At 38.1% G+C, this 15290-nt stretch overlaps 1 protein-coding gene across 1 annotated transcript in view; it reads right to left on the bottom strand.

Moving 5' to 3' along the window:
- Positions 1–1304: 1304 nt before the first annotated feature.
- Positions 1305–15290, bottom strand: part of adcy6b (adenylate cyclase 6b) — an 82639-nt gene continuing 68653 nt past the window's right edge. The window contains exons 13-23 of the mRNA XM_017707493.2: positions 15016–15113; positions 14782–14869; positions 14545–14661; positions 13014–13172; positions 12704–12879; positions 10546–10569; positions 9789–9921; positions 7240–7503; positions 6236–6440; positions 4580–4704; positions 1305–2932 (exon numbers count right to left, since the gene is read on the bottom strand). Coding sequence (XP_017562982.1) covers positions 2804–2932; positions 4580–4704; positions 6236–6440; positions 7240–7503; positions 9789–9921; positions 10546–10569; positions 12704–12879; positions 13014–13172; positions 14545–14661; positions 14782–14869; positions 15016–15113 — 1518 coding nt within the window. The 3' untranslated portion in view covers positions 1305–2803. The remainder of the gene's footprint in view (positions 2933–4579; positions 4705–6235; positions 6441–7239; positions 7504–9788; positions 9922–10545; positions 10570–12703; positions 12880–13013; positions 13173–14544; positions 14662–14781; positions 14870–15015; positions 15114–15290) is intronic.

The raw sequence follows: 15290 nt of genomic DNA on the forward strand, positions 1-15290 counted from the left end.
ACAGCTAACTTAGCTTAGCTAAAGAGATCCAAACACACCAGCATAGTTTCAATTTGACTAAGTATAGATGATAAAAACTTACTGCAGTGAGCAAAGGTTTGATTGATTGGCGGTGGAGTGACAGAAAGCTGAACTTGTACCGGTTCTGTAGTGCTTTAAGGTGTGGACTGCTAAGCTAAGCTAAGTGTACGGTGCCTCCCACTGTGGTACAGACTCGGTTCCCGAACCGATATTTAAAAATCACCTTGGACTATAAAGACTCATACATGAGAACACAAATTTGACAAGTGTTAAATTGAAGAAAATCCAAAAAAATATATAGAAAAGAAATAAAAATAGACTTAGAAAAAGAACAGGCTTTGTGGTGTTTTGAGCCGTACCCCGCTTGGTTACGCTAATTAAGATTAAATTACCCTTATTAGTCCCACAACGGGGAAATTTCACCTCCGCATTTAACCCATCCGTGAAACACTACAAACACTCTAGTGAGCACACTTGCCCAGAGCGGTGAGCAGACCAATCCACAGCGCCCGGGGAGCAGTTGGGGGTTAGGTGTCTTACTCTACACCTCAGTCATGTGCTGTCGGCTCCAGCGATCGAACCGGTGACCTTCTGGTAACGAGACTGGTTCCCTAACCTCCAGCCCATGACTGCCCCCTAATGCTAGTGTAGTTAGATGGCTACAGGTGTAACTCGCTGTAATACAGCCTCAGTTTCAGTAACTGATGCTCAAATAAAACCCATTTAGAGGGTAAAGAATCTGAGAGCATGGCATGAGACTGGAGTTGGAGTCACAGACGGAATAAATTTTTGTGGAGGGTGGTGTGTGTAGCTATTAACCTGTTGTGGCAGATAGCCACTCATTTGTGTAGATTTCTGGTTTAGTGGCACAACAGATGAAAAAAATGTAATCTGCCTTATGAGTCCCAACCAGCACAGAACGGCACAGTACAGCCCTGAGAAGCACCAGTCTGTCTGTCTGTCTGTCTGTCTATCTAATCTACGCTAAGCAGCTTTTACGGAATTAGGAGATTTCTTCGTGGAAATGTCTTCAAAATATGTCATTCTGATTAACAGAGATGAGTTTTTAGGGATTTCATCGATGCCTGAAAAGGGACAAATGTCAAAGGGACAACAATGTCTCAGACATCAGCCAGCGTATTCATAACCAGTTCATGGTTCCTTTTACCACTGTCAACAACTGTGACACATTCCCAATTCCACAAACAATTCTAGTTTTGCGTCAGACCTCTCAGAATGGCTTTGTTTACATCTCAATGATTTAATGAGGCAGAAACTTTGAATTAATGTTTCAAATGGGTTTAATTATGCCTAATGCCTTAACACTGGTTTGTTTACATTAAAGATTTTTACCAGCAACCATCTGCTAGGAACATAGTTACAAATGTTGGGCCTCATTCACCAATATCTTCCTAAATTTCCTCTTAAATGTGTTCTTGAGGAAAGTCCTAAGTAAAAGCCTTCGTCAGATTCATGACATGTTCTTAAATCGCAGAATTATTTGCACCTTTGCACTCTTGAGTGTGCGTAGGTTCTGTTCTTGCCTAAGAACAAACATTGGTGAATGTCAAAATCTTTGTAAAAACTGTTTATGTTTTAAGAAGAAATTTCTTCTTGAGAACAGTTGGTGAATGACACCCATTGTGAGGGCTTTCGGCATTAAAGCTGTATCTATTAAAGCAACACCTCCGCTCTGTCCCTACTAGAAATTTCTTTTGGAATGGAGGAAGGTGTTGGCATAAAACCATCAACTTTGGTGAGAGGGGAATTAAATCATTAAACCATTTAAGAGGAATGAACAAAAAATTATATATAGAAATATTGATAACAAAAGTCAGACATGCCTGGGAGCAGTCAATTTGGCAAGAAAGTGATTGCACATAGATTATAGAAACCTCACAGTGAGCAGTTTTGCCCTTTAAAGAAGACAGTATATTCTCTCAGACGCGTCAGCCCACTCTCTCTCTCTCTCTCTCTCTCTCTCTCTGTCTCTCTCACACACACACACACACACACACACACACACACACACACACACACACACACACACACACACACTTAACTTACAGGTTCAATAATAACATAAACAGTAAAATACATTTCTTGTGTCCAATGCCAACGCTCATCCTTCATAATTTCTTCACACCACTTCATCAAAACTCTTCAAAAACAATAAGAAGCATTGATAAGCTGTACGAATAAAAGTCATTACAGCCCCTCTCTGGTCTCTGAAGCCTTGATGGTATGTGGCGGGAACAAAAAGAAAAAAGTCTTAAGTGCCCATCAAAGAAAGCAGATCTTCAAGAGTTATAGAAAAAAGAAAAAGAAATCAGACAATAGCTCTGACATATCAAACACGCATGTAGTGTTCCTATATCAAACTTGTTTGTTCTTTGGTCATCTGCATTCTTATTCTTCATCCTTGCATATATATTTGTGTGTTGTGTGTCTTTAAAAATCAGTCAAACAGAAAATAAATAAAGAATCCACAATTTGGTGTTGAAACAAAAGAAATGAAAATGTAGCCTCTTCTGAAGTCACTTCCATCTAAGGCCAGTGCGCTTAGACAACTCGCTCTTTCAGACAGTCTATGAGAGCAGCTAAGAATGAGAACACGTTCTCAGTGTGTGCATATATTAAATACAATACCACCGTCAGGCTACTCATATCTGTGAGTCTCTCAGTGGTTTTAATCTGGAACGGCAAGAAAACATATTTCATTTACGCTCCGGAGCGCATCCTCCTCTTTCACTTCAGTGCAAACGGAGGCATTTGGTCAGTGTTAACTGCTAGAAGGGCCGGTGTTGAGAAAGTAAGTGGTCATTTCTCCTTTCCCCTTGACTTTGACAAGGCCACGGCACTCCAGCTGGTAGCCCTTGTTGGCCAGAACGTGGTACAGATCAGTCGTCACCTATGAGGAACACAGTGAAAGTGGGATTGTTATTTTAATGCTTGCGTGTTGGTTTTTTTCGGTGATAACAAAAGCATGGTGTCAATATTTATCACACTTCTTGTTACAAGAAAGCTTGTGTTTTATACATACTTTTGCATGTTACATTGAAATAATCAGTTTTGCTCTATTACACAAATCCACACACAGATTTAGTTGTTAAACATTTTTGTAATTTTCTGTTAAGTACAGCTGTACGCAAATGTTTGAACACCCTTGCCTGATTTCCTAAGTGCAAATAAGTCAAATAAAATACAATAAAAATAAACTAAATATAAAATGTACCATATCTTTTGCACTGGCCACACATTATGTTTTTATACCAATATGTTAAACTGAGTAAATAAACAGTAATCATGCATTAAAATGTGCAGAAGTTGTAAGGGTTGAGGCTGTGCCAACAGCTGCCTGCAGAGGGCAACAGCACCACCAGTTCCTAGAAGCCCTCTGGCTGATTAGGGCCAATCTGGCACAGCTGTGGGGTCCTCTACTCAAGGCATGGCAAACAACAGCCCTTTGTCACACCTTTGTACCGCGGTGCCACTTCAATCCCAACGTGCAGAAACTAATTTGCCCTGCATTAGTTCATTAGTACATTAGGCATCAGCTGCCCTGCGATGGACTGAGGACCTGTCCAGGGTGTATCCTGCCTTTCGCCTGATGACCGCTGGAATAGGCTCCAGCAAAAATTAATAGTGTCACCTACAGGCTTGAGAAAACAGGCTAACATCAATTATGAATTTCTAATGGGTGAGCATGTTACTGACAGAGGGTCTTGATTGAACTAAAAGGCTGACTGACCACGACACTTCTAGTACTTTTTCAGCACAAACTAAAGATTTATATTTTCTGGCAGTTAGTTAAGTGACAGTTAAGCAATGCAAGCCTAGTCATTAAATGAGCAGTTTTACTATTCAATTAATGTATAATTTCTTTAATGTGCGTATTGCTGTGTGGGGCGACCTGCAGGGCAAAGGAAGGGGGGTCACAAAGTAAAAATTGGCACACTGAAAAAAGGTTAATAACGCCTGCTGTAGAGGAATTAATATATTTTCACTTAGATTATTATTCATTCATTTTCACTTAAAAAAATTAACAAAATTAAGCCACACTTTTGCATATTATTTGCATGTATATGGATTCTTTTTTTTTCTCTCTGAAAATTGAACAGTTTATAGTAACATAATGGCAACTTACAGTTCATGAAAAAGATCTTCACTTTGATGAGAAAATTTAATCCTTAATTTACTATTAAATTATATAATTCTATTTGAACAGCACGCCAAAATGACAATAACAGCTCTCTACTTAATCTAAACCTTCCTGAAATATTCCAAGATTGCAGTTGCACTCAGAGGACATCAGATGGCAGTGTAACCTGCATGAAAATCACTGCCTGTAATCTGTATCTTCATTTTTTTGCCTGTTTCATTATCTACAGAATGCTATAATCAGACATTGGTATTAGACCTCTGTACAGTATTTTTTTGTATGAATGTTACTTTCTGTGGACATTTTATATGTTAATTGAACGATCCTTCAGAATGTGTCTATGCAGAGAATGTGCAGATGGCTTTGTGTACATAGAGGTTTTAACAGAAATGGTACCTGGATGCAGTCAGGTACTCCTGTGCTGTCCATGCGACTGGCCACATTCACTGTGTTCCCCCAGATGTCGTACTGAGGCTTTCTAGCTCCGATGACCCCAGCAACCACAGGCCCAATATTCAGACCTGTAGGGCACATACATGATCACTGCCTGCTTTCACACTTTCATAAGGTAAAGCCACAGCTGGCCTATTACAATGCCAGAGAGAAAATTAAATTATTTTTTCTTGGTCCCTAGGGGTGGGCTTGGTCTCTAGCGGTGGGTCACTTCAAAATACACTAGGATGCAAGTTACTGTTTCACATGAAGCACAATGGTGACATCTAACCCCAACTGCATATGGAAACAGATTTGTATAGTTCAAGTCTGTGACTCTGAGTTGTCAAACTAAAAGTCAACTGGTGCTGTTTAAGCAAATACACCCCAAAACACAAAGATAAATCACTAAATCAACCAAATGATCTGATACAGCTCTCTCATACCAATCTAATTTCTAACCAATAACCAATACTAATCTCTCATACCAGTGCTGGAGTGGGTAATCGGGAGTGTCAGAAGAATTGACATTTTGGGCCAGTTACTGTGACCTATTGTGTAAACTTATACATATAAGCACAAGAACGCTCAGATAATACATGTTTCTTCAATACATGTCAATACATGTTAATTCTCTTCACCCATTCCACCTTAAATGACACAGTAGTTAAATTCAGATGCTTTTACAAGCAGTTGTTTGTGACTATTTAAGGCAGAATGAAAATTCAAGTAAGAATCTAATATCTGCCTCAGGATGTTAGTGTATCAAATTCAGTGTAATGGTGTGAATCTGGTACTGACTGACACTGATGCTCTACAGAATTCATTACTTTTTCATTACCACTGTAGCATCTGTCATGGGTGAGTCATGTGAAGACGGACAGCAGTGGCAAAAACGATAAAAAAAAAAATATGGCCGTGTTAATGATAAAACTACTTCAGGAAGATGAGTACATATCTGAGCAGGGGTAGTGAGAAATGCTGACCTTAAACTAGACAGCATTTGTAGGACATTACCTGCGATGATTATGTCACATTTAAGATGAAAGCTTGATGTTTTTTCATATTTTAACACTAGCTAGCCACCAAGATTATCTTCTCCAATGTAGAGTAACAAACAAGAGTAAGGAATGAAGAAGATAAAAACAGGCAGATTTTGGAAAAAGTTATTTTGGACAAAGGCTATGCTGTAGGTGTGTGTGTGTGTGTGTGTGTGTAGGCCCTGTCATATACATATATATATATACACATATACAAAGTCATATTGCCCAGCCCTACCATACAGTCAAAAAAGTGGGTGCCTCTAGTCAAAGTTCTTCAAAACGCCTCTATTCACTCTGTTCATTTTTGGTTAATTTTAACAAATGAACACACATTTTAATACAAAATTGCACAGTATTTGTATTGTTATTTGTTTAAGTGGCACATTTTCTATATGCAAACACAACAAATAAACAGAATGCTCTAGAATTTGACATAGTTATTTTTGTTTTCCATAGAGAATGTGTCATCTTTATTTAAAAATAATATGACTCGGGGGTTTAAACATTTGCATACAACTGCATACAACTGAAATTACAAGCTGCTTTCTGGACACATCAGTTGAGGAGAGCTACTGACCGATCTTCATCTGGAAGTTGTTGAAGGAGTGCTCATTAATGTACTTCATCTGCTCACGGAGTCTCATGGCGTAGTCAGCCAGCGCTAAGATGTGTGAGCGGCCCTCTCTGTCATATGTAGAGTCGTTCAGCCCTGAAGCTGCCATGTAAGTGCTGCCTATTGTTTTGATCTTCTCCAGCTGCTTGAACTGGTCCTCGCTGATGATCTGAAAGTAAATGGGAAAATAATAAAAACATGAATGACAATCATAAGGAACACTTGAAAAAATTAATTTAGACAATTTCTCACTCACCCCAGATGTACCTGATCAGTCTAGACATGTTTGCTAACAAATAATAGAAGCTTTTTCCCTACCAATTGTAAAACTAAAGATAACTTGGGACATTAAACTTTAACTGATTGACATTTTGGCAAGAGGAAAATTACATCTTGTATCTGCTCTATGCAACACTTACATCCTTTGTGAGGTTTATGTACCAAAAAATTCATTTTTCAGTCCTTAGAATTAAACAGGCTGTTTTCTTACTTTGCCTTTAAGACTGATAAATGTGAATTATCTCTGTTCTGATTGGCTGGTTCTTTTTATTTTGATCAAAAAAAAGTCTGGGCTGAAACACTGCTTATAACTTAAGCATTAATGGACAGAGCTGAACTGCCGGCTGAATACGTGGATATATGTAAAAGCGAAAATTAAGTCCAAACGAGCTGTTATTGTTATATGAAGGGGAATATGTTATATGAACTGTGGCTTAACAGTAAGTTTTGAAACTTGTTTAATGTTTACACAATACATTACAAACATATGTATTTAAAAAAAGATAGGGATGATTCAGTTCTTCAGAAATATGGGCCCTTTAAGTCATAAAAACAGTTTTACATACTACAGTGATCAGAGTTGATGAAAAAGAAATGTTGATGCTAGTACAAAGGCTGTCATGCACCACACAGTCACCATCACTTTAGTCAATAAAGCTAACCATGGTGTCCTCATTTCCCCTCCTTACCTCATCAAAGTCAGCGATGATTTCGTTGAGTAGTCTCAGGCACTCCACGCCCTCATTATTAGCCTCCAGCTCTGTGTAGAACTCAGAGAAGTTACTGATGGAGGCAAACATCACAGCCACACACTCACATGACTGGTAGTAAAGCTCGTCATTGCGTCGCTCTCGGGCCAGGAAGTGGGCAGCCACGTCTTTTGGCAGGATGTTGTGAAGGAGACGACGGTTGTAGGCCTGCAGCTCCTCCATCTCCTCTTTCTCTTCAGTAGCCTAGGCAGCAGAACACAGCCATTAGTGAGGACTACTAGACGATGACATGCTGCAAGAAGGCATTTTAATAATAGTCTTAAATACTGCAGTAAAAAGTAAGTTTTAGTACTGGAAAACACTTTGAACTGTTCTAGTTTTTAAATATACTTTTTCACTGGTTGTACTTTAGTTGCTTTTCTCTTACTGTTTTAAAGCTGAGCTATTATGTTGTGAGTTACATTGTCAAAAGGTTTCAACACTTCTAATTAGAGACCTCTAGTGAGCTTCTTTCAGTTGCACCTATTACTGACACAGGTGTTCAACTGTGTATATAAAACGTAATCTCCATTTAAACAGCATCTACCAATAGAATAGGATGCTCTGTAGAAGTTACCAGGTAACTAGTCTAGCGCCAAGCCTCAGCTAGTGGAAATGGAGTGATGGAGCTCCAACCAGTACTACTGGAAGGGCTGGAGTGGAGTTTGTCACTAATGCTCTTGTGGCTGAATGCAATAAAATCCTCACAGAAATGTTTCAACATCCAATTTAAAGTCTTCTCAGAAGAGTAACAGCTGTTATAGCAGCAAAGAGGGACAAACTCTCTATTAATACCCTTCATTTCAGATGAAATACTGAACAAGCTCATGTCTAAACACCACCACGTCCGCCTTCCCTCTGTATTTGTGTATGTTGTATTAGACAGTGTCTCAGCCAAAGGGTTGTTATGACACAAATGAGGATTTGCACACAGATTTGTGTGCAATATTAATGAAAGTAAAGGCTAACTGACCACTTCATGTTTGCACAACTGTAGATGATGTAACAATGTACTCTTCCTTCCTTCTCAGTCACTAAGTTTCTTGAAATGACAGCTTTGTGACAGAATTGACAGGAACATGACTACAAACTGAAGCACAAACAAAGCCTTCGATTCCCAACACTCAGTTATGCAATCCTTTTGATTCTTACACAATTACGATGGCACCCACCAGTCTGTTTGTACTGGGCTGATACCAGCAGAAAATGCTGGACTGGAGAGAAAAAGCCAATTCTGTACCATATCTAGGAAATATTACAGAAAATAAATTAAGCCCTGAGACAAAAGCAGCCATGTGTATCTTAATGTTAATATAAAGCAAGGCAGGTTTGTATAACACAGATGCAAATGCAAGTGCTTTACATAATCAGAAAAGGAAAAATTGAGTGCTAAACATATAGAAAAATACAAGTATGCAATAAAAGCAATAAATTATTAGCAATCTAAAATTAAATTGGTTCAAAGTAAAATTAAATAAACGTCAATGCAGAAAGAAAATGTAATACAAACCAAAAGCAAGTTCTATGAGTTTAATGGAAGGTTTTAAAAGTTTTAACCTGATTTTTCTCTGTAAAGCTATACATTCTTTAAATATGGATCTGTATCTCTGTTTATGTACATTAAAAATGAGCAATTTTAAGCAGTTTGAGGATTCTATTTTTAGAAGACTATTTCAAGTAACACACTTCAATTAAAGACAAGATTAATAACTTCATATGTTTTTAAAGAAAAAACATTGGATCTGTTTTGGATCAAATTATCAAGGTTTAATTTGGGGATCAGAAATTGAACAGTAAGTGTAGTAAATGTTTTATATGCAAATTAGCTTCTCTAACTTTGCTTGTCCTGATGTTGAATATTGAATCAGATGAACTTTGAGCTCAGTGTTAAACCTGCATCTTACATATTGGTCAGTTTCTCATCTGTTTGGTCTGAAGAAGGATGAACAGAAAGACCACTGCAGCCAGCCGAAAGCTACCACAGACCAGAGGAGAAGCTCTGTGACATTAAGGCAGAGGGGCTCTGGGTCTTTAGGGTAGCAGCTAGAACAAAGTATGGCTACAGCACATAGCATTTAACACTCTACTTAAAAAGATTTAATGGAGTACACGTTGAACATTCTTTAATAAATGTATTACATTTGGTATCAGCTAATTCTTCATAAACCAGCTGTTTTGGAGCTAAAAGTTACAAGGTGAAATACAGTGTGTCTAGTAACTGTTAGCTGAGGTGAAAACAGACATTTAACATCTGTCTGTTCTTCAATCCACTATGTTCACTACTATGGATTTGAGGTCCAGTCTGTAAACGTAGTAGAATATTATGTAGTAGAGAATTCTTACGAATTAGAATATGATATGAATATACTGCCCATCACTAGCTTCATTATTGGTCTTGGTACTGGAAAAGGGAAAGTGGTTATCATGCCATCTCTACTCTTACACAGCTAAAGGACAATGTAATTCACAGCAACATGAGTATGGTCTACCTGAAGTTTCCACAGGAAGTCCAGGCGTGCAGTGGACTCAACCTGCTGGGCATGCAGATAGAGCGCCAACACAAACACAGTGAGGATTACTGGAGTCATCACCTTCAAGGACACCTTACTCATTCTTTCATGGCTATATGGAGAACAGGAAGCAGACATGAGCATGGACTCCGAGTCAATATACTGGCAGAAGTAGACACTGTTTGACAGCCACACTGATATTATCACTGTCCTAAAAAAACAAATATCTCACTTTTTCAAGTTTTCATTGTTTGACATAATGTGATCAAATCAGTTGCCTTTTAAATTGTGTGAAATTTTCATGACAGCAACAATAGATGTGCTCCACAACCAGTTGGAATAAAACCTCTTTACCTTAATTTATTTAAAAATTAAAATAAAATTAAAATTTTAATTCAATTTTTTAATTTTAAAGGTTTTGTCATCTCGTTGTCATGTGAAGTTCCATTTTGGAGTTTTTTTGGAAGTTTTCTTTGGACAGCAACAATAAGTAATAAAATGTATGTCCGTGTTTCTTGTCACCCAGTTACATTTTATCAGTCACTTCATCTCCTTATATGTCAGAGTTTTATGGGTGTTTATAAATGTGCAAACCTTTTAGACGGCAGGAGACAATAAAAAATGCCAAGATCAAATTAGATTCAAGGTTAGCTGGAACAACCTGGGCTCATTCTATCATTCTATCACTTTGACTTTGAACCATTTTTCACAATCAACGTTGGTGTCATGAACTTACCAATGTGTTTCATTGAAACTGGACCTGTATACAAAAATAGAAATATTCCCATTAGTGGCCAACATGACCCACAAAGAACACACAGACACGCAAAGCTAAGAACACAGCAGAGGCTCCTTTCCCTCAGAAAAGGAACTGAAAGGGAAGAACAAAATCACATGAAACAAAGCTACTTTGTGTGAACACAAAAATTTTTGTCTGTCTACAATGAAGGACATATTGGTGTAGCTACAACATGGAGAACTAACAGGTTCTCTAACAGTGTATGTAGTATATGTCTTTCTAACTTGTCTAGTGGAGAGCTAGTCTCAGTACCAGATGCAGTTCTGCAGTTACTCTGAAACTCAACATCCACTTCCGATGAGATTCCACTCTGGAAATGATGTTGCTAAAAGAGTAATATTAGCTTTAACAAAGACATTTACTTTATATTAAGGATTAGTATAAATGAATGTATTAAAGTGAAATGAATGCATCTGTTCAGAGTAGTGGCCAACCAACATATTACTTGAATGATACTGACGACCAGCTTTTTTAATGGTATCAGCAAAAATAACCGTGATAATTAAGGATTTTCTTTTGGCCAAAATACTGTCTTGGTTAGTATTACAAAAACAATTAAAATGTATCCAAACCAAACTTGAATATGAGAATAACACACACACACACACACACACACACACACACACACACACACACGTATACATGTTTATGAACAGAGCTAATGAAAAATAAGAAAAACAAGAAGAACAAGAGGAAAATAACAAAAAAACAAACAACTATGAGCAGCTGCAATTACAATATTTATGTTAGGTATTACTGTGGGATTCTGCTGTTTACTTGCAAACTTGCTCATTTCCCACCAACTGCTCCAGTGTAAAGCTAAAGAAGCAACTCAAACATGCCGACTGGCAACACTGAGGCAAAAAAAACAAAAACATTTTGTCAGTCCAGCTAAGCTGTTTCTTTAATTTTCTCCTATGTCCTACATTTACCTGTTTTGTTGAGATCCAAGCTTGTGTGATTTTATGTATCACAAACAGGGATTTTTACATGATCATTTTTCAACCTCTCTTTATCCCTTAGAATTAAAGAGGCAGTGTTTGTCATTGTGCTGTCCTATAATGTGTTTCATTCAAAACGTTTGGGCTGAAACGCTCAGTGAGAATAGGCAGGGCTAAACTGCTATAGGTTGAATAAGCATTAGCACAAATGCGTGAGTTTCAGTAACATCATAAAGACATATTCAAAAGGAACTGTAAACATGTTTACAACATACACTTAAATTCTTCAAAACTCTTCTTTTAAATTTTATACATTTTCATGGGCCCTTAAAGTAGCATGAGAACTGAGAACTTACAGCCACACTTGTTTATCTAGAAATACTGGAGTACAAAATTTTGCACAAATTTTGTTCATTTGCCCCAGTCAAATCACATTTTGTTGAATTGCAGTGATCAATGACCTGTTTTGTTGATTTTCTACATACAAATATGTTAACCCATCCTCTACAGAGAACACACACCCGCACGTTTTAATACAGACTTACTGATTATTTATTTGTTTGCTGCATTTAACATATTGGGAAAAAATGCACTTAAAATGTGGCCTGTGAATAAGTTATGGTACGTTTTTATATTTTAGGTCTACCCTTTTTTACATTATGTTAAACTCAGCTAATACTGCTATTGTTTTATTATAAATATTCAAATATTGAACAATGTCATATATAACTTTGTTCCCTGTAGCGGCTTTTTAACTTGATAAATATTATCTGACTGTGCATATTGAAACTTTTGCATACAACTTTAGGAGCCCTATTTCCAAGGTATTTACGATTATTTCAACTGACTTAAAAAGACAGATTAAACACCATCGTTTGCAGTTACTGCTTTTCTAAAAGAAAATTACATACCTGCATTTAAATTTCCTGTTTTTTTAACATGTCCTATCTGGTTGTGATATCCTAGCAAATTGAGACTCCCCTCAAGAAGGACAGCGGATTCTGCAGTAGTGCCTGTAGTATATGAATCTGAGACTGGTGGAGAGCTAACAAGCCCACTGTGTCTTTCTCCAGTGCTGTGTCTGCAGTGTGTATTTCTCCAGTGGAGAACTAGCCAATGTATCTTACATTAAAAAGATCTAATGGTGAACTCACAGAGCGTTAGCGGTGACCAGCAGGTCAGCGTTATCGAAAAGGACCACCAGAGGCCACTCGAGCAGCAGCAGGAAGGTGAGCTGAATGAGCAGCATCAGGGCCAGCTTGCCTATACTGCTGATGTGCAGGAACACAGAGCAGGCCAGCAGAGTCAGCAGCACACTGTAGGTGAAGTACTGGAGAAGAAAACACAACCATGAGCAGTCAGACCCTGGAGACTCTTCCAGACATGAACGTGCAAATATGAATGCAAAACTGAAGGCTACACATCAACACGCTCATTCAGTTTCATACACACACGTACACTGACCTCGGGGAAAGGACACGGGGTTTTCTGGCTTTGACAGAGTGATAGTGTGTCTCCTGCTGAGTGTGTGAGGTTGTGCAGCACACACAGCGTCACTGTGCTCTCTGAGATGTTCAGCTCCTCAGCTACACATTCAATCACACCCTCCTTCTCGCACATAAACTGCCAACAGATAAACCAGCACACTTTATCAGAGGCTAATAGAATTTAAATCCACATGCAGGAAGAAACGTCGAATTACACCATATTACTGCTAACATTAATAGCATTACACTGTCATACTGCAGTGAGACGTATTACTACTATTCAATATGAGTTAGTAAATGCTCGTTTACAATTCTGAAAACGGCCAAACTGGCTCATCCTGACTGAAGAGATTAATCAATTATTAGTTAATTAAGTTGATAATGACAAAATGTTGACTATTTTCTATTATTTGCATTAAAAATACATGTAATGATACACGTGGCCATTCTGACACAATTGCAGCAAGCTACAGGAAAAGTATTGGGTGACATGATTTCTACTGATTTAGAAAAGAAAAAAGAACTGGCAAGACGGCTGCACAAGCAACCAAAGAAACCCACACAGGTAAGTACTTTCTCCATTAAGAAATATGATAACCACTGTCTTAGTTTAACGTTGTTTTAATGCATAACAACAACCTAAAAAAATCTCGAATAGCATGCTATTGTCTCGGTAGCTCACTAGCTAAATTTCCTGTTCCACCTTAAATGGTCCAGCAGTACTACATCTGAAGGGCCAGAATGTAACCGCTGCTCCATTTAAGGTGGAATGTGAAAATTCAAACAAGAAGCTTGCGAACATCTGACTTCAGCATCATATCACTGAAGAATCAGGGGTGGGCGCTAGTAAATAGATAAAATAGATAAAAAATAAAAACCACCCCCCCCCCCTTTCTGAAGGCTTATGATGCCCTAAATGCAACTAAAGCCCAGCAGTGAGTAGCTGAACTTTACCCTCCTCTGCTGTCACTGCAGGCTGGCAGGGTCGTCTACAGAGCAGCACTGGTAGCTGTTAATGAAGTGATGCTCTATTTTATGTGAGCGTTGTCCCATTTCATAGGGGAAGATTTCACCCACTACTTGTTGTAAAAAAAAAAAAAAGACAGTCAGAATGTCTTTAGGTGATAAAGATATCCTTTGCTCCTCACAAAAAGACCAAAAAAGCCTGGATTGGCTACTTTCCGTTTTGGAAAAGCAAAAGGAGCACAGGGAGTTTCAGCTCCTAAATCAGGAGAGTAAACTTTGAGTGTTTCACACATGGCTGTAGTCCAATTTGAGCTGCTTTTGGAGATGTTGAATGAGAAAGCAGAGGACAAAGAAATACTTCTGTTAAAAAAACTCTTATTGCTGGGACGTGACCGTCCAGCTATGCCAGCTACAGACACAACAGTGATGCATTTAGTGAATTCATGTCACCTGTGAAAGTTTGCAAAAAAAGGGCAAATAATCAAAAAGGGGCCAAGCACAATTCAAATGCCATCCTAAGACTGAACAACAGCAGTACCCACCATGTTGGCAAAAGCAGAGATGAACAAAAGTAGGACAGTGAAGACCCCCACTAATGTGCTGTTGGTACGAGACTCCACTATCTTCTTCGACACGGTCTGCAAGGCAACAGGGAAGAGCTGAGAGAAAGAGAGAGAGAGAAAGAAAGAGTAAGCTTACCTCAATGACCCAAATAAACCATTTTAATGCAACGAAAATTCAACATTTTAAGGCTGACTGACTGATACTGCAGCACTAACCTTAACACAGGAGTAGATGGCACATATGAAAAGGATGTTGGCAAGAATTATAAAGATACTGATGAAGATGCCAAGCATTAGTGTTGTGCTGAAAGAGAGCAAAAATATGTAAGCATCATGTCTTTTACATAAAAGCTTATTATATATGTTTTTATATTATTACATATTAAGCTATAGGTAGCTTACATGTGGGATCATGATATATAATAATGATCAACCATTTTATGTACATACTGTGGAAGGACAGTGAGTTGAATGAAGCATATGAAGAAAAAGACCAGCAGGGTACAGGCCACATATCCCCCGAAGCGATCGTCCACCTTTTTAGAATACTATTGGAAAAAAGAGAACATGTTGAATTATATAATACAATTCAATTATAGTGTTGTGAGATTTTGGCTGGTTAGTACACAAACATGCTTTTGTTATAACAAGAAGTGATGAAGTGCTGTCGCTATGCCGACCAAGCTTGTGACATAGTAGGCTAATTTGAAACTACCCCCAGATTT

This window comes from Pygocentrus nattereri, chromosome 9, assembly GCF_015220715.1.
Source record: "Pygocentrus nattereri isolate fPygNat1 chromosome 9, fPygNat1.pri, whole genome shotgun sequence".
Lineage (NCBI taxonomy): Eukaryota > Metazoa > Chordata > Actinopteri > Characiformes > Serrasalmidae > Pygocentrus > Pygocentrus nattereri.